Source organism: Epinephelus lanceolatus, chromosome 2 (genome assembly GCF_041903045.1).
Source record: "Epinephelus lanceolatus isolate andai-2023 chromosome 2, ASM4190304v1, whole genome shotgun sequence".
Classification (NCBI taxonomy): Eukaryota; Metazoa; Chordata; class Actinopteri; order Perciformes; family Serranidae; genus Epinephelus; species Epinephelus lanceolatus.
In genome coordinates, this window is record NC_135735.1 from 22,286,076 (window position 1) to 22,307,885 (window position 21,810).

General features: G+C 41.6%; 1 protein-coding gene across 3 annotated transcripts in view; it reads right to left on the reverse strand.

The window, feature by feature from the left end:
* The window catches only part of apba2b (amyloid beta (A4) precursor protein-binding, family A, member 2b), a 91,090-nt gene that overhangs the window by 24,521 nt on the left and 44,759 nt on the right, over positions 1-21,810 (reverse strand). For all 3 annotated transcript variants that reach the window (XM_078175266.1, XM_078175262.1, XM_078175264.1), the window contains 5 exons: positions 16,671-17,165; positions 13,561-14,639; positions 6,620-6,700; positions 4,108-4,147; positions 3,424-3,569 (listed from right to left, as the gene is read on the reverse strand). In XM_078175266.1, coding sequence (XP_078031392.1) covers positions 3,424-3,569; positions 4,108-4,147; positions 6,620-6,700; positions 13,561-14,639; positions 16,671-17,145 — 1,821 coding nt within the window. In that variant the 5' untranslated portion in view covers positions 17,146-17,165. The remainder of the gene's footprint in view (positions 1-3,423; positions 3,570-4,107; positions 4,148-6,619; positions 6,701-13,560; positions 14,640-16,670; positions 17,166-21,810) is intronic.

Here is a 21,810-nt window from a genome sequence, read left to right on the forward strand (position 1 = left end):
ACTTTAAAAAGTGCTCGACAACTTTTAATATTTGAAAAGTCTGACATCTGTGGTTATGCAGAAAAACATGTTTATATTCCTCGAATAATGGAATAAAACAAGTACTGCTCTGCTACATGTACCAAAATTCTAGTATTGCATTGAACTAGACAGCCGAGATACACCATATTACAACAGATTTTACACGGACACTTTTTGCATAATTATATTTGCAGGCATCAGTAGCTATTTACGGCCCTCTTCAGCCACAATTTGATACACATTAAGACTCATTTTTGAGCCAGCACAAGGACCACTAACCCTCAATCCTAAGTAGAGGTGGAACAAATTACACTACAGTGAGGCATGTAGAATTAAAGGATGGAGCTGTGTGCTAGGACTATTGAATTATTAGGACAGAGCCTCGGTAATGTGAGTCTTTGCCTAATGGAAGATCCAAACTATATGTTTATTTACTTACTGTTACCAAGTATAAGGAGCCTGTTAGACGTGGCTTAAATAGAGATAAAAGGGCATTCATTGGCACAGACTGGAGTTCACTGTAGGCGACTGCTCTTTACCTTTTCATGCAACTCTGACATTTGCTGATATCATGCACCTTGAACCTCAATCAGGAAATGTGACCTTATATTTCCAGGAGCCACACAGTACAGTGAGTTTCTGTCTCTTATTCTCTACTCTGTTAATTCCTGACACATCCCCCTGGACAAACACACTCATTACAACTTGTAACTTTCTCAAAGTAGACGACTACATGGGCAGCTCATTTAATATTTAAAAATACAGCCAAGCCTGTGTTCACATGAGAAAGAGAGAAAATAGACTAGTGTCTGGGCAGGAACTGTGCACCAAGACATCAGTGCCGCATTATGTCATCACGTCGCAAAACAATTTTCTTTGTTCACTCAAGATGCTGAAACGTCTATGAGTTTGCTGTTTTTGTAAAGTTACTAACAGCGATGAACAAAACAATTAAGCTAATGAAAAATAATACGCTGCACTGGTACCATCCACTGCATTCCTTTCAACCTGCACTGAAATATCATCTTCACAACAACATTAGTGAACAGCAGGGAGCAAGTGGCAACAAGGGAAATATTAGGTTCACATGCCAGCAGTCCCATTATCCAGCCAGCTGTGCCAAACAACGAGCCCTGCGGCCCAATCTGGCAAAGTTCTTTAGCTGCCCTAAAAGACCACTCATGCCTAATATATGACTATAATGTTCTGCTCCAGACGCAAACAGCCTTGATGTCCATGTAAATATCAGCAGCAATCTGGACCAGACATGAAAAATAAAAATAACTCATGATAACTATTGAGTACAAATGATGACACATTTAAACAATATGCTGAAACATCAGAGTTTCACATGTTTGTGGATCCACTTTCCATTCCACATTCGTACAGTAATGTAGGAAATGAATTCAGATACTGTATGACAAATGTGGTTAAGCATGCACTATTAGCCGTGTAAAGCTGCCGGACATATTTCCTGCAGGGTGTTTCTGTGTATTTTGACAGTGTTACTAATGCAGCCTGAACAACAACAAGATGGCTGTAACATTACGCCGGCATTTTTAGGGAGAAGAGGGAGAACTGCTGTCATATAAAATGCTTTTTAAGAGCGGGGCGGCAAACCAACAGCTCTGATCAGATGCTGTCTCCTGGGGTGAGAACAAACACATCTCAACTTTACCTCTAAGAGCATGGAATAAGTTAGAGGGCGACAGACAGTCAAATAGGAAATTTTTCACTTGCAGGAACTTTTCTCAAGGAACCAAGGAACCTTTCTAGGTAGGAACAACACTCATGAATTAGTTTCTGCTCCACTGAAAGAGTCAGCTATTTAACATCAGTTTTTATTGATGTTAAAAACCAAGTAAGAGTAGGGACTTGACTTCCTAACTTGACTCAAAGTCGTGCAACTGTAAATTAAAAACTGGTTCTTCAAACTCAATCAGGACTGCACAGAGCAATTAGTAGCAGGAACAGGAACTAAAAGTCCCATTTGTGCTTTCCTCTTTGCATTTCCATCTCATCTGAAGAAGTGAAAATTAAGCGATTTAGACCGGTGACAAATTAAACATCTACGGCGCTGTTAGAAATGTAATTTTCATTTCAATTTTGGTAAAACCAACACAGGGTCATCCTGTTGTGCTTCTGCATTCGAATCGTGTGTATTAAATTAACAAAGAGGATGCGGAAAACTGTGTTTACATGTTTGTTTGTTTTTCTATTTAAAAAAGTAACCGCCATGAAACAATTAACAAGTTTGGTTTTTATTGTTTGCTCTCTTTGTTTTCTCATCACCGCTCCCTGTCTTTCATTTATTTGACCACGTCTCTCCCTCTCTGGGTTGGCTGCTGCTGTCTTGACACATTCACTCTTTTTATGAAGAAGTGGGAAAGCAAACAACTTTGCTTTAATTGTTAATAAACAAAATGTCCACCCCACTATTTTGAGTGCATAAGTGCGTCCACACTGAGAAGTATGGAAAAATGCAGTGCACTATGAGTACCCGGATGGTGCACTCAAAGCGATCAAAAAGTTGAGTGTGGAACTATGGACACTTCTCGCCCTCAATGGTCGGCATCTTGGCTACGTAGCGGAAGGGGAGGGACCACTTTTCAAACTGGAAATAGCGGCCAAGGACTGTGTGACCGTGAACGTCGCTGCATTGTACAAATACACGTGTTTTTTTGCACTAAGCACCACTATACTGTTGTCAGGTATAAGCCAGCAGTATGTCTGTTGGGTTCATTTAGCAGTCCGTAATGATAACGCAAATGCTAATGCTAGTTTGCCAACTAGCTAATTTGTGGTAGTCATTTCCAGTGAGTGCACAACGGCCGTGTTTGAGACAACACTACCGTGTTGAAATTTGCGCACTACGCCAATGAGTAGATTAGTGCACACAGTATACTACACAGAAGTATACTCATGGAAGTATGTGATTTGAGACACACCACAGTACTTCCTTATTTTGCTGTTCACAAGTTAAAGCAGCTGTAAGATCTCTGTTTGACCAGTCAGCAACATTTAACCCTGCAAACTCCACCCTAACAGTTCCTGAACCTTTGTGAAGCACTACCCCCAAAGTAGAGACTCTTTTGCACCTGAAACTAAATTTAGCTCCTGGTTCATGCAGGTAAAGTTCTTGAGTTTGTTAAAAGGTTCTTGTTTCCCATGGAAAGCTCCTGCCTAGTAGTTTCTGAGGTTTGTTTCAGGGTCTTTTTGTCAAGAAAGGGTGGAAGATCCTCATTCAAATCTGTGCAGCTCCTCCAGAGGAAACAGCATGATTGAAACAATGGGGCCTGCTGACGAGAAGAAGTATGGATATGGATATTTTAGGGGTAAAAAAATAAAGTAAATGTGTGTGTTTGTGTGTGTATATGTGTCTGTCAGTGTGTTTTTGAGTACCTTGACCCTGCTGACAGCTTCCTGGGCCTGCATCATGCGTATGTTCTTGGACGGGTTCCTCTCAGACAGCAGCTGAGTGGAGCCCAGATAGTTAGCAGCAAAGATAATTCCATCAATCAGGTCTTCGGGTTCACAGGGTCCTGGGACTGGGCCATGGAGAAGCAGAGAGGACGGTGATTAACGAGGAGACACGGGGAAGGACAGAGTGCAGATAGACTGAAAAGATCTGGTGGTGCAGTGGAGAGAGTATTGTAATCACTGCAGTCAATGTGCTGTGTGGAGAAATTGAGCCAAGCGCTGTTGCTCTGGAGATGGAGATATGGTGATAACAGGCTGGGTGGGATTCAGCAGTGAGATGGCCACTGGCTGTGAGCTAATGGAGGTGTAGTGCTGGTGGGAGGCTGGGTTGGGATTAATCTGCGTCTGTGATATGTAGATGTGGACTCTCAGACACCCACTCAGGGACACAATGCACTGTCGTGATCTGAAGGAGCAGACAAGCAGCTAAGCCCCTCACACATTATTAGGCCGAGCATCTGCCCAGAGGCAGGGAAAGAGCGCTGGAAGAGTTATATCAGGCCTGTGAAATGACAGACTGAAGGCGAAGTCATACTTGGAATTGTTCCATGCAATTAGAATGTTTTGATTTCATCACCAAACAGGTGTGCAGACAGATTAACTTACCATCGACAAAGCTGGGAAACGATGCAACCTTCTTTGTTGGCTGGAAGACAAAAACAGGAGATGGCAGATAAATGGCTGTGAATTGTTTTGCAGTGTCGTAAGAAATAAATAAACCAGTCAAACCCTTCAAGTTTCATTCTGCTGGTGAATGCTGTTAGGTGTTTCACTAGGGGAACATCTGCTGGTATTAGTTACGTCCAATACTGTATTCAAACATGTCCATCAAATCCTATATGATTCTTTTTAAGGAGCAGAGTAAGTTCAATATTACATTTTCAAAACAGAAAATCTGGTTGTTTTCATGCACTCTGAATATGTGTGCCTGGGAAAAGTACTTCACCACATTTTGTATATAACCCATGTAATCATGAAGGATGTGATCATGTGACAAATGCGCTGACAGGAGTAAAGGAGGAAATAGTATAAAGACCAAAAGTCCATGTAAAGAGGCAGGTTGGACTTTCCTCCAGGAGACCAGTGTTTGGAGCCATGTGCAACTATTTTAAAGTACTAACCTACATCACTTTGTTTACCCAAACCTGAAGACAACCAACCACATTCCTCTCTCTAAACCTAACCTATGTAACTTTACATTAAGTACGCAACATTATTAATAGGGTGCTAATTTGTTAGATATGATACAAGCCATTGAGAAAACAAGGGAAAAAAGAGAATCTTTAGGTCTGTTTCGGTGAGCATTTTTTCTGTTTCCACTGTGAAAAGTTGTGGATGTACCAATGGAACCATTTTGTACCATCCCCATTTTTGGTCCCCCCTCTGTTGGGGTACCTAGCACACAGATCTGGTACTAAAAGGTGGAGCTGTGAACACTACAGTCTGTTGATTGGTCTATGGTGGACGGTCACTCTGCTCAGGGCTGAGCTGTGGCTGGTTTTGTAACCACTGTTCATACCATGGAGAGTTTTACATACATTAGTAAACTGTAACTATAAAATGAAAGGATGTTTTGCCACCTCTTGCAGCAGCTGTAGACTTCACTCACTGGGCCGACTACCGGCAACTTTTAAGGTGGAATGTTTACTTCTTATGTTACTCAATGCATGAGTTGACGGCATGATTCCATCAGCACACCCTTAATTTAAATGTGACAACTTTGACCATTACTTTAGTTTTTATTGTCTCTCTTGGATGAAATACACTTTAAGTAATGAGTGGATCTAATCTTCACTTGGAGAAAAGATGGCGGAGCGTCGTTCTTGTTGGCTACGGCAACACTAAATCCCAGAGCTTGCCTTAGAAGGACTAAATGCACAAACCTGCTATTTTTATATATCCCATCGAGAGAGACTGTCCCTGCAGCCTGTTCTACTGTGTTCTGAAAATGTCTGCTTGCAGCCTCGTTCTGTGAACGGTAAGTGAGCTGCAGACTGATAAAGGAGGAAATACAGCGAGTGCTGGACAGAGCAGTGAGCTACAACAACTACGCCCACATTTAAGAGTACTGGTTGCAGTGGAAACACTAGGGTCTAGGTACCATGTCTAAAGAGTTACTTTTGGTTCCAAAGGTACCATACTGAAAGTGTTTGGTGGAAACGGGGCTTTTAAGGTAAAGGAACATTCAATCCTCTACAACCATTTCTGATTTTTATTGAGAAAGGACAAGTACTTGCTTTTTACATCTGTGATTGCAAGACTGTGATTGTGATTCATCTTTGACCTTCCACAAACATGCAAGGTGACCCTCCTATTGGCAAGCCACGATGCCCTGCTGCTTCTTTGGGAACTGCCCTGACAACAAATCCCGTGTGAATGAACAGTATGAGTGATCGGAGGCTTAAAATGTGACATGACATGTTGTGAAAACAGTTTAAGAAGTCGCCCTGCTACTACAGTAACTGTGTTATGCCCTGCCCCACATTCACACAGTTGCATCTGTTTACACTTTGGCACTTTCACTGCTGCAGAAAATGGGTGTGTGCGCCTTGCTCAAGGGCACTGCAGAAGTGGAGAGAGTGCAAAGTGTTACTCATCTGCTTCACACATCGACACGCTGTGGGAAGTGGAGGAGAGAGGATGTAAAGGAGGGTGGAGGAAGCTATAGACAAAGGTGGCCACAGAGAGAGAGAAAGAGAAAGAGAAAGAGCTGTGAAATGTGAAGTTATTCATGAGATTCATACACTCATCCCACCGGATCTATTTGATACTCTAACCTGCTCACTACACATTCAGAAAGTTTACTCTGCCCAGGGACAGGGAAGTGTGGGTGGAGCCTGTAACAGGAAGCATCCACTGCAGACATCTCAGTGAAAAATGGCTCTCATAAAACCGCAAGCAGACACGCTGCTCAATTACCAGGACGCTATCACGCCGTAAGCAGAGGACACGAGCTGGGGTTGTAATTACACAATTACTCATTTACTCAGACAGTCGCACACACGTGTACACAAACGGGCACGCGCGCATAAAAGAGAATATCCTCCATCTGAATTGCGAACAACCTCGCAGCAGATCTAAATGTTGATGAGGGAAACACTGCGACAGAACATCTTACCTCTGGTACATTGTTGTTCTCCAGGGGAACGTTGAGGTCGGAGCGCTGCTGTTTTCTGGGTTGCTCTGCACCATTGCTCACCTGGCAGGTCAACACAGAAGAACAGGTGCGAGTGGATAAGAATTAGAAGGGGATAAAACTGAATAGCAAGAGACTAATATTGTATAAGCTAAGTCAAATACATGGGGGAAAAAAATCCTTTCTGTTTGTGTGCTGGTTGGAACAGGCTGCTGAGATTCAGGTTGGAGGAAAAATCATGTGAGTCATATGTGGGAGGCTTTGAATGTGGAGGTAGGGCTGCTACAAACAAGGTGTGTCTAAAAATAACAAATGACCTACAAGTAATATTCACCCTAAGAGACCCAACATAGACCCATTTTTGTCTTTTTTAGGGGGAGATAGCAGGTCAGCAGCATATGCCACACAGAAGTGGTACACATCATCTTGAAGCTGGGAGCCTGCAGTGTGTCCACTTTTTCTAGTCATAAATACGTAATAAACTTTGTGTTTTGAAGTATGTGATGGCCATCCCCGTGCTCAGTTATGTCTCATAAGTTGCTGCAATTTGTAAATTAATACAATTTGTTACACAGATGTGATGCTGAATGCATTTTTGACCAGTCAAGAATTGATAGAAACAGTTAAAATCCCTCCAATATACCACATTAAGGCATAACACCACTGGGAGACTTCAGCTCATTCAAAACTCTGCAGCTCAACTATCAACCACAACCAAGAGGAGAGAGCACATCAGGCCAGTCTGAGCTACTCTGCACTGACTTCCTGTTACATTTAGAATTGATTTTAAGCTCCTCCTCCTTGTATACAAAGCCCTACATGGGCTGGGACCGAGCTACATTGCTAACTCCCTTGTTAACTATTTGCCTCCAAGAACACTGCGATCATCTGCTGCTGGTTTACTGGAGGATCACAGCAACAGCTGGGAGAAGATCAGGGATGCAGCCTTTGTCAATTATGCCCCAAATCTATGGATCACACTACCTATAGATATCAGGGAAGCTAGCTCGCTAAATCTCTTTTAAAGAAAGCTAAAAACACATCTGTTCAATTTAGCCTTTAAATATCTCTGACTGTCCTGATACAGGTCCAAAATTCTTTCTTTACATGCTTCACACTGCTGCAGCTCTTTTTAAATCTTGCTTGATATTATGATTTATAGTTTTATAACTCTATGATTTTATGAATAACTTAATCCATGTTTTAAACTGCTTTAAATGTCCTTTTATATTGAATTGTCTTGTCTGCTTTATGTCCATTCTATTTTCATGTGAAGCACACGTGCTTATACTGCCCTTATTGTAAAGCATTCTGTGCTGCATTTCTTGTATGAAAGGGGCTATATAAATAAAGTTTATTATGATATTATTATTATTAAGACACCAAGACCTTGAGGGACACCATAGAAAAATAGATTAGATAGATTTTTCAGCAACTGGATTGTGAACTGCTAGAAAACCCCATTGTTGTCAATATACCTATATAATCCATACACCCTTTAAATGCTCAAGGCCTCTAGTTTGTGGCTGTAAAGTTGCACAAGGCTGTGTTTATCCTAGAGGTCAAAATACGCCATTGTATACAGTGATATAAAGGTTTTTTTTTAAAAAAAAAATGGTCCCACTACCATGAAATGGCAATGGCAATAGAGATTAGTTTCCAGTCATGCCCAATTCATACACTTACAATACTGTTTACTGACCTAAGTATGCATAAATATTTAAATACACCATTTGTAGAATAGGCAAAAATAGCACATTTATACTGCATGGTTCCTGCCAAACACTGCATGGGATTAGAGTATAGTGGGGCAAGTCTGCAGAGGGGAGACTCATACCACAGAGCCCATTATCATTCATCTTGAGGTGAGAGATCAAAGGACTCCTTTGAAAATGGCTATGCCAGTTTTTCCCTTGCCAAAATCTAGCCTAACTTTGGAGTGTTATTTCGCCTCCTTTCCAACAAGCTAGCATGACAATCAGATCATCACAATTCAGGATAAACAAAATCATCTAAAGGGTGAAGCATTCTTGAACACAGGAAGTCTGGGTTCAAACTGTTCCAAGCTGGCACATGGTTACGTTCTCTTTTGTCTCACTTCTCATCACATATACAGTACATCCATATAATCACACACACAGAGGGAGGATTACATTTATTCCTGTGGATATCCATCTTGCAGCCCACAACTGCTCATTAACATTCAATCATAACACTGGCTGGAATGAAATCCTCCTCCCAGTAAAACCTCCCTCTCCTTGGTGTGGCGGTGAGAAAGTGGAATTCAGCTCATGCTGTTCTGCATCTGGAATTGAAATTAATTACCACAAACATGACATAAGTGGCCTCCTTTGTGAAGCGAGAGCTGAACATAAAGTCCTGATCAGTATTCATCATGCTGCCCAACTCAGTTGTGCAAACAGCCATTAAATTAATTAGACTCGTGTTGTTGTTCGGTAGGAAGGATTGCTAAACTGTGATGCTCAACAAAACTGCCTTCATGTACAGTATCCAGGCTCGAACATGCCTTCATCTGTAACAGGACATCTAAACGAGGCTACATGTAGAACTTGATCATTAATAAATCAGCACCACCTCACTTTAAATCCATTAACTGAATTAGCATTCACAAGACTACCGGCTTCCGCAAACGTGGACGGGACAGATCTACCCAGATTTTTTTTAATTGAGTGTGTGATATTGCACTCCTGCTACTGCTTATCAAATCAGCCCCAAGTTTAACTGCATTTATGTGAGGTTTCCTACTTCCTACTACTACTCCATGTCGTATCTTCGGCTAAATGAAACCACCAGATCCATCCACAACAGCTACTACTGTACTAATACTGAGGGCGTCCTCAGCAATAAATTCTTTTCATTATGCTGTGGGCAAAACTCCACAGATTATCTTATTGAAATGCAAAACAAAATACCAATAACATGAAAAATACCAAAAAAGAGAAGCATTAGATTTCAAGAGCAATACTGCAAACAGCAACTCAATTCATGTCACCTTCAGAAAGATTTATTTAGCCTTAGAGTTGAAGATATGAATTTTTATAGGCTAAAGTCCATCTGATGAGTATGTTTAACTTTTTAGGCCAAAAAAACAGAAAGAAACAACCACATAGGTTTACCGTGTACGCAGCTTATTACAACCCATACTTCCATTTATTGTAAGGCAACGCTCTCTACTGGCCCAAGCAATAATTAAGGGTGTAGAGGGGGAGTGACGTAATAAAGTCCACACAAAGTTATGCAAACATCAAAGAAGTCCCTAAAGGGTGGATGGGTCAAACAAAAACAGGACTTTCACCCAGGAGGTTTTCAATGGCCCTTGGTTGTTTGTAGTGGTTTTAATATTTTCTAACCTTTTTTTTTTTTTTTTTTCTTACAAATGTAATAGTTCTTACTGGTGTTATTCTGTTTTATATTTGCATACATGTTATATTGCTACATATTTGTGTGTCATTCTTTTAATTTGTACAGCACTTTTGTCAGCTGTGGTTGTTTTTAAATGTGCTATATTAATAAACTTGATTTGACTTGATGTGAAATATGTCACGTGACAGACGTGACTGTTATATTAGTGACAAAAGTAGTTTTTTAATGCCATACCATGACGTTTTTTACTATACCTAACCACATAGTTTTGTCACCTAAACCTAACTATGTAGTTTCGGGGTACGACCATTTTATGTTGTTAAAGACGTGTTTCAAACAGCAACTTTGGCTCAACATATAACAATATCATATTTATGAGAACACCTAGCCTTTTACCTGACTGCCAGTGGTTTTTAACAGACATTTTGTGGTTCATGGAGGATTTTATTTAATTAAGACCATTCTAATACTACAAACAATATAGCAGTCTTCTAACATAGATGGGTAAAAGTGAACCTATTTAAGAGAAGTTGTGGACTGTAGTAATTAAAAGAGACCTCTTAGCACTGCACATTACAAACAATGGGCGATCTGAGGGAGGACGAAGGCAGACGCTATACACCCTTTGACCAGAATGTGTCCCCCTTGTTAAATACATCAAATTTGTCTAAATACATACTTAATGGCTGTCAACAAGCCATGATTTTAAAAGTTTGTGGTTCGCTGGCTGCAAAGATACGTCTAAACTGGGAGCAAATGCTGCACTCTTGGGGGTAACCTGGTGTAAAGAATACATGGAGAAAGTGGTGGACACTTTAATTTCGTAGCCAATGAGGTAACAAAACAAGTATAGCCAACGCCATGCAGGAAGACGAGAAAATATGTCAAGAGTGTAAGCCTTTAACGTTACATTTTGATGCCCAATGCTAAGCTGCTCAGGACTAGCTCAGGAAAATGTCCTTACAGCCCAAAACAAACTGTTAGCAAGTAAAAAAAACTCAAACATTTGACTGAAGGCATGCATTATTGTGGGAAATGCAGTTTAAATGTTTTGGCTGCAGAATGGTTACAACATGTTGCGCCATTTAAAATGAGATTATAATAGTGTGTAATATACTTTGCTTTCCTCAAATGCATCACGCCAACAGAATGCGTGTGTAGATGACCTCCCTCTGTTCTGTAACTCCTTTTATTCATAATCTTTTGACTTCACACTGCGCTGCAAAGCTTTTATTGAATTCATTGTTGTCCTGGTTCATTCAAAGGTCATGTTGAAGTGCTGCACAGAGAACATTTCATTTGATAACAGCGGACGAGACGACCAAATCATCTCAGTGAGTTTGGGAGCCATCTGAATCTGCAGTGTGCTGTACATTCCTCCAATTTAATCTAGTTGCACTGCCTGACCCAGTTCTGTGCTACAAATGAGCTACATAGTAAATGTAACATGTGCACACTGTGGAGCAGGTGTGTATCAGCATGCTGCCCACAGGAGACTATCTCTGTTCTCCTTTTACCATCTGACTTTTTTAGAAGATGGGGGAGCTCTGCATGTGTTCGAGTCTATCGATGTGACTGTGCAGGGTATGTGTGTGTGCACTCATCCAGGGCTGTGAGAGGGTGAGAGATGAGGAAGGGGACATCTCAAGGTAACATGGGGGAGGGGAGAGACTCCAGCTATTCTCTGGATGGTGATGACCAACATGTCATGTAATTCATCCCCAGCTTCTCACCACAGAGCTGTTTCAGTCACATACAGTGGCACGAGTCTCTGCCACAGAGCATCGTCACAGCCTGAATATCCAGCGCATTTTCTGCAAAGGCCAGATTAGCATTATTATGTTGGTGCTGCTGTTGGTAGGTTCTGTCTTTTCATCTGTGTGCCCCTCTCTGTAAATGTACTCCTGATTCAACACAGCAGAAGTGAGAACTCTGTTATACATTGGCCTCAAGATGGAATTCAGCTAGACTTGAATTTTAAAAAACTGTTTGAATTGAGGAAATTTGGGGTGATTTATTTCCCTAGTATTTAACTCAAAGCTTAGGCCTTTTTCATTTAAGACATTTAAACAAAAGCCCAAGTGAAAATAACAAAAAATAATGATAGCTGCTGTACTCCATTTTGCTGCTACAGTTTCAGGGTCCTGGTATTGTGCCTGTCATTACTGTTATTAAACTACTTTTCCTACAATGTTTTCTTCTTTTGTTAAAAAGTAAAAAGTGCCTGCTGTGTAAAACCCCCATTAGCTTCAAATCCAGCCTTTTTTGAGAGAAGGGAGAGCAATGACCAACTCATGAATAGAAACCCACTTGAGTTTTTTTATACTGCAGTGCTGCTTTTTCAAAGTGATAGTTTGAATCCTGTGAAGTGGGGTTGTATGAGGCACTTATCCATAATCAGTGTTACCTACAATAGGTGGTGGTTGGCACGCCCTCAGTTTAGAGAAGCAGACAGCAATACTGCCACAGAGCCTAAGCCATGTACTGCTGTAGATAGAGGCAGGAGCAACATATATTTTAGCTACCATTATATCGCTCTCTTCAAAGTCAAACTCCATTCAGGAAAACAGTGATTTAACATCCCTGAACAGAAGATGGTTGTCTACTGCTGCCTCAGTCAATTTTGTTTCTATTATTGTGTGACTTTAGTGTTTTAAAGAGTTAGTTCAGATTCACCAAAGTCACAAAATAACACACATTAACTAGGGCCCAACCGATTTATCGGCCAGTCGATTTAATCGGCTGATTATAGCCATTAGAGAATAATCTAAAATAATCAAAAGTTGGCCGATTGACAACGATGTTAACACTTATATTTTCATCACTAATAAAATGCAGGGAATATGGTGTTTTACTTAGAAATGATTTCCTTGTGTTACTTTTTGCACTATAACCTACCTCTGTTAAAATTGGCAATAATAAGAAGAACTCTGGTATTGTGAACATACATGTGAATGTCTTAATTCATATAGACTTTGCATGATTATTTTATTTCCCAGAGGTTTACTGCCTTTTTGCACATCATATTTTTGATTTGTTTTGTGTTCAAATTGTTCATATGCTGCTTGTTACACACAATTTCTGATAATAAAAGTATTTGAAAATAGTGAAATGTTCTTCCTTCAATTTATATCTTTGTAACAAGTGTTTGAACTATATTTAAGCCATCAAAAGCAGGTATTTCGGGGTTTTTTAAACTGAGAAACATAAAAAATTAATCGGCCGATATATTGGTTATCGGATTTTTTTATTCCATAATATCGGAATCGGCATCGGCCCCAAAAAATCCATATCGGTAGGGCCCTAAAATTAATTAACTGATGGAGGTGACAGTAGATCAGCAACTCTTGTGACTTTGACGAGAGCAAAGATGGGGAACCTGACTTCATTTTCAGACAGGTAGCTTGGTATTGGTCAAGTATTGGTAAAGTAAACTTTAGTGGGAGACCTGAAGTTAAACTGTGACACATATTGTTGTTTTAAAATAGAACATGCAGGATTCAGTCTGTCCTAGCTTTAACCTCTCAAAAACAGCTTACCTGCTCCGGTTGCCATCTCTGTCTGTCCTCAGGGGAGCGTGCATGTGCCTTGATGCCCCTCTGGAGGTCAGGGTTGTTGTGGTGCATGGAGGGCAGGTTCAGGGACTTGGGCCTGCTGTCGTGGCGATGGTGAACTGGTGGGTAGGGGGCTGGGTCAGGCTTGGGGTGAGGGTAGTCACTTGGTGCAGGGTCCTGCGCCAGCTCCTCTGGGCTTTGGTCAGTGCCGCTGCTTAGACTCCCCATGCTCATACTCATCTTGATCTCTGCAACAATTTGGTCAATGTCCTCCTCCGCCTCCTCCCCTGTCTCACCCTCTACCACCAGCACCTTACGGCTACGGTACGGAGAGACTCGCACTGAGTTCCCATTGTCCTCCGGGGCATAGTAGTCACCAGTGTAGGCCCTCCCATGTCTCTCCTCCTCGTCACCTTCCTCGTCTTCTTCCTCATTAGGGCAGTACTCCTCACTCTTTGCCTCCTCCTCTTCCTCTCGGGTGTGCAGGGTGTCTTGCATGGGGGTTTGGTGGAGATGGTGGTGATGGTGATGGTCCAGGATGGGTTCTGGTCTTCCATTGTATATCTGTTCATCCGGATCTTGCTCCACCACCTCACAGCGAACCTCCCCCTCTCCCTCACCCCACTCCTCCACCCTGTGCCTCTCACGTCCCGCCCACTGCTCCTGCCTGACCTGGCCCTCCTCTCTCCACTCCTCCCTCACCTCTTCCTCCTCCTCTCTCCACTCTTCCCTCACCTCTTCCTCTTCTTCTCTCCACTCTTCCCTCACCTCTTCCTCCTCTTCTCTCCATTCTTCCCTCACTGCCCCCTCTCCCTCCTCATCTTCCACCCATTCTTCCTCTCTCACCTCCCCCTCACCCTCGCCCTCCTCGGCCCACCCTTCCACAGCCTCCTGACATTCATCGGTGTGAGCTCCGCCCGGCTGCGCGGTGTTGGCGCAGTTCCCCTGACTGTGGCTGTGGTTGCAGTCTCCCTGGCTGCTGCAATCCATACCTTCCAGGTAACTGTCGTCCTCTGGGCAGTAGCGGATGTAGTAAGTCACACCTTCATCCTCCTCTGCGAGCCCTGTGGGGTCAAATAATCACAAACACGTGTCCTGATACCTGGAGCTTCTTTGTTGAACTCACAATAAGCACTGAGCTACTAAACAGGGACTCATTAGGGACAGGAATCAATAATTAGTTCCCTTTTAAAACCAGTGCCAAATTTGTAAAGAATCCTGGGATTCATTTAGGTTATATTTGTCATCATCAATTAATTTTACCTAGCAAACATTTGTTGGAAGTTGATTTCATATCCCTGGCCAAAAATGGTAGCATCAGACGCCAAAAACTACAATGCCATTATGAGGCAGATGGACGGAAAGGGACGTTGTTCCACATCCAATAATGGCCCATTCAGTAACTATTAATCATGTGACTGCTATAGAAAAAAGCAAATGTGTTTAACTTTGTTTTTATACAATATTTTATTGACTATTTATTTGTTTGGTTGTGAAATGGTTGTGATCAGACAGCCACAATGTGACGTCCACCCAGTCCAAGGATCAATATTACTCAACGCACATTTTTTTAAATATTAAAAAGATGTTTATGCCATTTCTGTATGTCTACATGTAACTTACATGTCTGCCCGGAGACAAGTTGAAACAGGCAGCTACATGCAACTCGCCGTTCTGCAATGCTCTAAAAACCCTGCCGGTTCACACCAATGCAACTAGATGAGACAGTGTATCATCTCTATGCAACAACTCTCTGCACTCCTGTTCTTATTTCCAGCTTTTCAGGCTTATTTTGGGGCTGAATATAATGTAGCTTCTTAAAATATGAATGAGGATAGTGATAGTGAGATACTGGCTACAGCTGCATTTGTAGTAGTGATGAAACTGTGAAAAACTTAAACAAAACAAGCATCAGATGGACTGTATTTATAATAAATACGCCAACCACCACCAATTAATCAGTCAATGAGCATTAGTGTGCGGGTGGGCATAAGCACATACAGCGAGCAGCAGCAGCAGCGACCCACCGTCTGACACCGGCACACTGTGAGGACGGAAACAGGTGACTTGCTTTACGTTCTAAAACCAGCCGCCGGCAATGGGACCAGCTGAGTTTCAGGTGACACCATAAGCCGCCTTGAGTTGAGCTGGGACTGGCCGGTTCACACCGCTGCAATTTTTCTCTGCAACGTTTCATCTCGTCTGGGATGTTTGGTCTGAACTGGGCTTTATAGTTTTAGGCCTGTGGTGTTTATAAGAGCCAAAAGTCTTTTTTCCAAGATGTCTTTGATTGCACATGAAAGTAGCAGCCTTCAGGGCTTTTGCCAGAAAGTCAGGTGTTGTAGTGTGAAAAGTGACAAAGTCCACACAGATGGAAAGCTGTGGTGGATAAAGGGGTGATTTTCACCTAGGAGATGGGAGTTGGAGTCCCGTGTGAGTCAGCATTAGTTTATAATTGGTCGTGTTAATGTCACATTTTGTTGTTGCTAGGATGCCCAGGAAGAACGTCCAGCTGAAGGCCAGGTAACTTTCATTTTGGAACTATTTTTTAACCCCAAGAGGAAGTCTTGATTGGACATTCAAACAACAGTTATTAAATGTCTCAATGTTTGCTGGGTTGTACACAGTCACTTCACACTGGAACTCAAAGTTTCTGAGTTTATTTTTATGTGGATCCTCTCATGCTGCCAAAAGAAATGATGTTTGAACTTGTGGGGATATTTTTTTTTGCTAAATTGCACCCTTGCTCGATTTCACACACACAAAAGCATGGTTTCAAGCAACAGTGCCAACATGTTTTGAAGTATGAATATCTGAATGGCAAATTACTACTTTTGTTGATGCAGTGGAGTCCGACTGTTACTTTCTGTTTGTTTTCTTCCGCTCTCCTCTACACGCTGTTACTTATTTTGTTCAATTTAGTTTTTACTCAACAGAGATGAAAAGACATATAATAAATATGTGCTTTTGTCTCCCTCAACATTTTCTCAAACAAAAATGAATAAAGTTAAGAGTCAATAATGGAAGAACGGATACTGGAAGGGTGACACTGATCAAATATTAATTATCCACATGATTAACATCATGCTCCTCACCATCATCATAGTCCTCTTCATCATCAGAGGTGTTATTAATGTAGTCAGAGCTGGAGTCATCGTCCAGGCTGTCAGCTCCACCATGGAAGTCTGCCCGGTCATGGTCATCTTGGTCATGCTCATGTTCTGGCGTGGAGGGTGTTGCTGGCCGCTGGTCCTCCAGTTCTGGTTCTGCTTGGTTGCTGTACCGCTTCACTTCAACCTCTGCATCTACATCCACTTCTGGATGACTGTGACTTATGTCTTGAGGCTTGCGGGAAGAATATTGTGCCTTACAGGAACGGGGGAGTGGTTTCAGATCATGAGGCTCTTTGGGGTAGCGGACTGGGCGTTGCCTAGGGGGGAGGGCTTTCAGATCACATGACTCTGTAGGATGAGGGGTGGGACAGGGGGCGGGGCCTGGAGCAGCCATACTGTTTCCTCCACTGGTCCCCGGCCTCTTCCTATGAGCCATGGCTAACGGCTTAGAGGCCATGCATTGTTACTGGATTGATCCTAGAAGACAGACAGAGACACAGGGGCATAGCGTTAATAGAAATTATTAAAATAAAAATGTTCAAGGCTTAAACTAGTAAACTTTTGAACTTTTAAGACAAATACAACTGTTTTCTTGTATGCTTCAGCAGAACAAGAAAATTTATACCACCTCACATCAAAATGGTAAATCTGCTCACAGTAGAGCAGTCCTTTATCAAACACACGGCATCATCCTCCACTTGTCTTTTTCTGCACTTGCATACAGCGGCAACATATTTTCAGCGCCTGACAAACCAATCTATTCCTGTAATTAAGCACGACAGTCTCTGGTTTACTTTGCCCACATTCAGAGGAACTCCTTTGTGCTTATTTAGCAAAACTTCTGCTTCAAATACAACAACACTGGGCTCAATATATCACTCAGGCTCAACTGCAGAACAATAGAGACAAAGAGCAGAGCTGTTTTAAGCATTCTGCCTCCACACAAACCTAACGGGACCCTTCCAGAGAAGAAATCAATAGTTAAATCAAGGTCATCTCCACATAGGTGCTGCACATGTGACCTGATACCATACAACTTGTATTGATCCTATAGTAGCTTGCTGGCTGAGAATGGTCAACGCCGGGAGACAATAAAGTCTCATTCTGCATAAAGCGCAGGTGAAAAGAAAGAAAAACATTTCTTGCTGTGTTGAGCAAGTAGCCTAAGAGCTTGCAGGAAACAAAAAATCCAGGTGGACATGTTTGTTCCCATTTCAGCAAAACATCATGAAGCTGAACTTCTACCTGCTTCAGTCTGGTGTGGTTACTGTAATGAAATTTATGGAAACAAATGCCTCATGTTACCATCAAACATCAATTACTAATAGGAATGCATTGATTGTGAAATTCTGGGCTGATACTGATACAGATGTTTAAAATATCAATTTGGCCGATAGCCGATAGTTAATAGCCAATAGCTGCTAGCTGCTAGCCAGTAGCCGATAGCCGGTGGCTGATAAATGATAGCTGCTAGCTGCTAGCCGATAGCTGCTAGCCAATAGCTAATAGTCGACAATTGATAGCTGATAGCCAACAGCAGATAGCCGATAGCTAATAGCCGATAGCTGCTAGCCAGTAGCCAATAGCCAATGGCTGATAGATGATAGCTGCTAGCTGACAGCTGCTGGCCGATAGCTGATAGCTAATAGCCAATAGCTGATAGCCGATAGCCGATACCAGTGTTGTATCTTTGTTGATTTTGTTTTTGTTGTAATTTATTCCCACTCTTGTGCCAGGGAAATAAAAAATAATTATTATTAAAAAATGACATCTGTTTCAAAGTCATTTAGCCTTCATTACTCCACATTTGAATGAGCATAAATGTAATCATATAAATTTCTGAAACAACCTTTAATTTGGCCTTTTTGTGGCTTCAAAAGCCTTTTCACTGTTACTATTGCGGTTAATAGTGCTTTGAAAACATCAATAAATTTCTCCTTCAAACATGTATTTGTTGACATTTCTGGACGAAAAATAAGTTCTAATAGATCACATTTGAACACAGCAAGGTGCCTTGCTCAGCCTGCTGCCCCCGTGACCTGACCCCGAATAAGCAACGGATGAATGGACATTTGAACGCATCATGATAACATTATAATTTACCCACTCATTTTTTCTGAAGAGAACTTGAACACATCATAACAACTTAGTGCAACCTCCCTTAGCTGCTAGCAGCTAGTGGCTGGAGCTAACAGCTGACATTAACTAGCTCTCTTCCTGCCAATTCCAACATGAATTTGTTCACAATGCAGCATTATCAGGGAAAAAATAAGGTATGTTCCTTGGTGCGTCGATATTGGGTTTGCCGAGCCCTTTTGTCCTGAGGGCCTCCCGCAATAGATCTCTGTTTGTCCCAAACATGTTCTCTATTGTCCCCAGAATAACGGGACATGGTTAGTCTCTGACCCTGCTTTTTAGCCTGCCCAAAATTGATGCGACACAACAGAACAAAATGGGACACTGCTAGCCTATCAGTGACATCATCTTATTTGCCAATAGGCCAAAGGCAGTCAGCAAGACAAAGATCGGCTGAAACTGATGTCTGGCTGATCAATCACTGTGTCCCTGATAACTAAACTCTAAAAACAATCACCAGTCCTTTAACAGCTAATCCATCTTGATGAAGAAAGATTTATTGGTAGATAAAGACGGTATTCTAGCATCAGTTATTTTAATATTCAGAGCGACCAAGAAGAGGCAACTGCAATGGTGACAAGAACAGATCGGTATAAAGTATTAGCCTTTCTTTCCCCATTATAAAAATGGATCTTATTTTAAAAAAGGAACACAAACAAGATAAAGGATATCCTATAAATCATGAATGAATCCTATTACAGACATAAAAAAGAAGTACACAAGTATGCAGGCCAGCATCAACACACACAAACAGATTCCAGGATGAGAGCCATAAAAGCACTTTACCATTAGCTGTACTGCATTTTAACATCCAACCAAAAAAGTTCAGGGTATTTTTTTCCTCCTGTCAAGCATGCCCCTTTGTACCCTGTCATCCATTTTGTCGCCATCCCCACTGTTGTGCCATCCAGTTGCCATGAACAACTGCCCTCAGAGGGGTGTTGTTGCTGCTTTCCCCCCTTTTTCCCTTCACCATAATTACATTTTCCATCACCAGAGCTTACACCGGTTAATTAGCTCTGCACAACCTGGCACAAACACATCCCTTCTAAAACACAAACAATACAGATAGGAGCACACACACACACACACACACACACACACACACACACACACACACACACAGAAACACATGCACACAGTTGGTTGTTCCACAGGTAGCCAAGTCAGGGGACAAAGATTACATGTGCACACAAAGCTTATGTACTAGGCTGACTGGCTCTTGTTGCTGTATGGCACAGACATGTTATAAATACATAAGAGCACTTCCATGGAGGTCACTGATCCACAATATTTGTGCTGTTAATGCACACAGACACGTGCACACTATACAAATGATGAAATATAGCAACATGTTCTGGACATCTACTGAAGCACTTTGTTCATTATTTAAAACATCTCAAAAAGGTTTTCACTCCAAACTTTTGCCATTAACGTAAAAATGACCTCAGCTTGTTAACATCTACAGGAAACCATATGCACTAACTGTGTCTCTTACCTGAGGTCTGGAGCTGGGGTGTAGTATACAATAGCAATGGGATCTGCTCAAACAACGGCCCCATCCTCCCTCCGCCTGACCCTCCCATCTCTCTTCGCTCCTCCCTTCCCCCCACAAGCTAATACACAGCATGCATCTCCCTGACTCCACCCTCTTTCTTCCTGCACATTATATCCCAGCATCCTCCTGTAGAGACCCAGCCCCACTGCGTTCACTCCCCCAGAGCTGAGGGTAAGGATTGGTAACTATGGGTAACTGCATCCCCAAGGGACTGATACCCTTTGACCTCCTCTTTGTTGGCCTCCTAGACTCACAGGCCTCCTGTTTTTGTGTGGTGTTGCGTGAATGTGTCTGTATTTGTGTTTCATATCATGTCATTCATATGTTTTTTGCTTTTTAGATTTTTTATGTATATATATATATATATATATATATATATATATATATATATAAATTTCCTGAGTTTCATTACAGCTGCTGTAGAAATTTAGAAAACAAACTATAAGTCCCTATAGCCAGGTGGCTTTTCCCAAATCTGCTTTGTCTGGCATGCACTTTAGATTTGACTGTGTTTTTTGAATTTGCATGCATTTGTACATCACAAGATACACAGGGGATCTGTCGAGCCTGTTTAGTACCAATAGAAAAGATTTATAATGAATATTGACACATGGTACAACTGTGCTTACACATACAGGATGTGTTTACATGTCATGAGGCTAGTATGTATTTGCATTTATGATCTTTCAATTTGTTTATCTAATGTTTTGTTTACAAACTGATCCATAACCCCCACTTTAAAACTGCATGACCACAAATCTGCTTCAAAATACTTCTACATTTCTTTTGACATTTTGGGAATTTATTTTGGCACTGAAGCTCACAAAGATCCCTAAACAATCAATGCATTCCTTATGCATTAATTATGGCTTTTCATAAGAGTTCCACCTTATTTGTAATTACATGATGAATATTAATTTTCATTAAATGGTGCCTATTGCTCAACAAAACTATCCCAAATTTCTTTGGCAAGTAGATTAGGAGGAGACACTGCAGGAGAGGACAGGCTGCAGTGTTATATGGAGGTAAATCCAGACTGCTGGTGAGTTATTTTCGCTAATGCAGGCTGAGAATGTATGTCAATATCTGCAGTCCACTGGTGAGACAACACAGTCGTCTTTTGGCTTTGGCCATGCCTGTCATCTAATTTCTCACAGCACAGACCTAACTAAAATCTGTTGGCATCTGTTCAGGTCATAGATCAGTAATTTTAGGGTCTTAACAGTAAATTTCTGATATAAATTCATGACAAAATTTGCAGGCAATTTTATTTGGATTGTTACTTAAATCTCAATTAAATTCTCTGAAGGTTGTTTCTTTTCTTCCCCCGTCTCCGTCCACTAGGGTTGCAACAGTATGAGATTTTCATGGTAGGATAACTCTCAGTAAATATCATGGTTTCGTGGTATACGGTATAAAAAAAAAAAA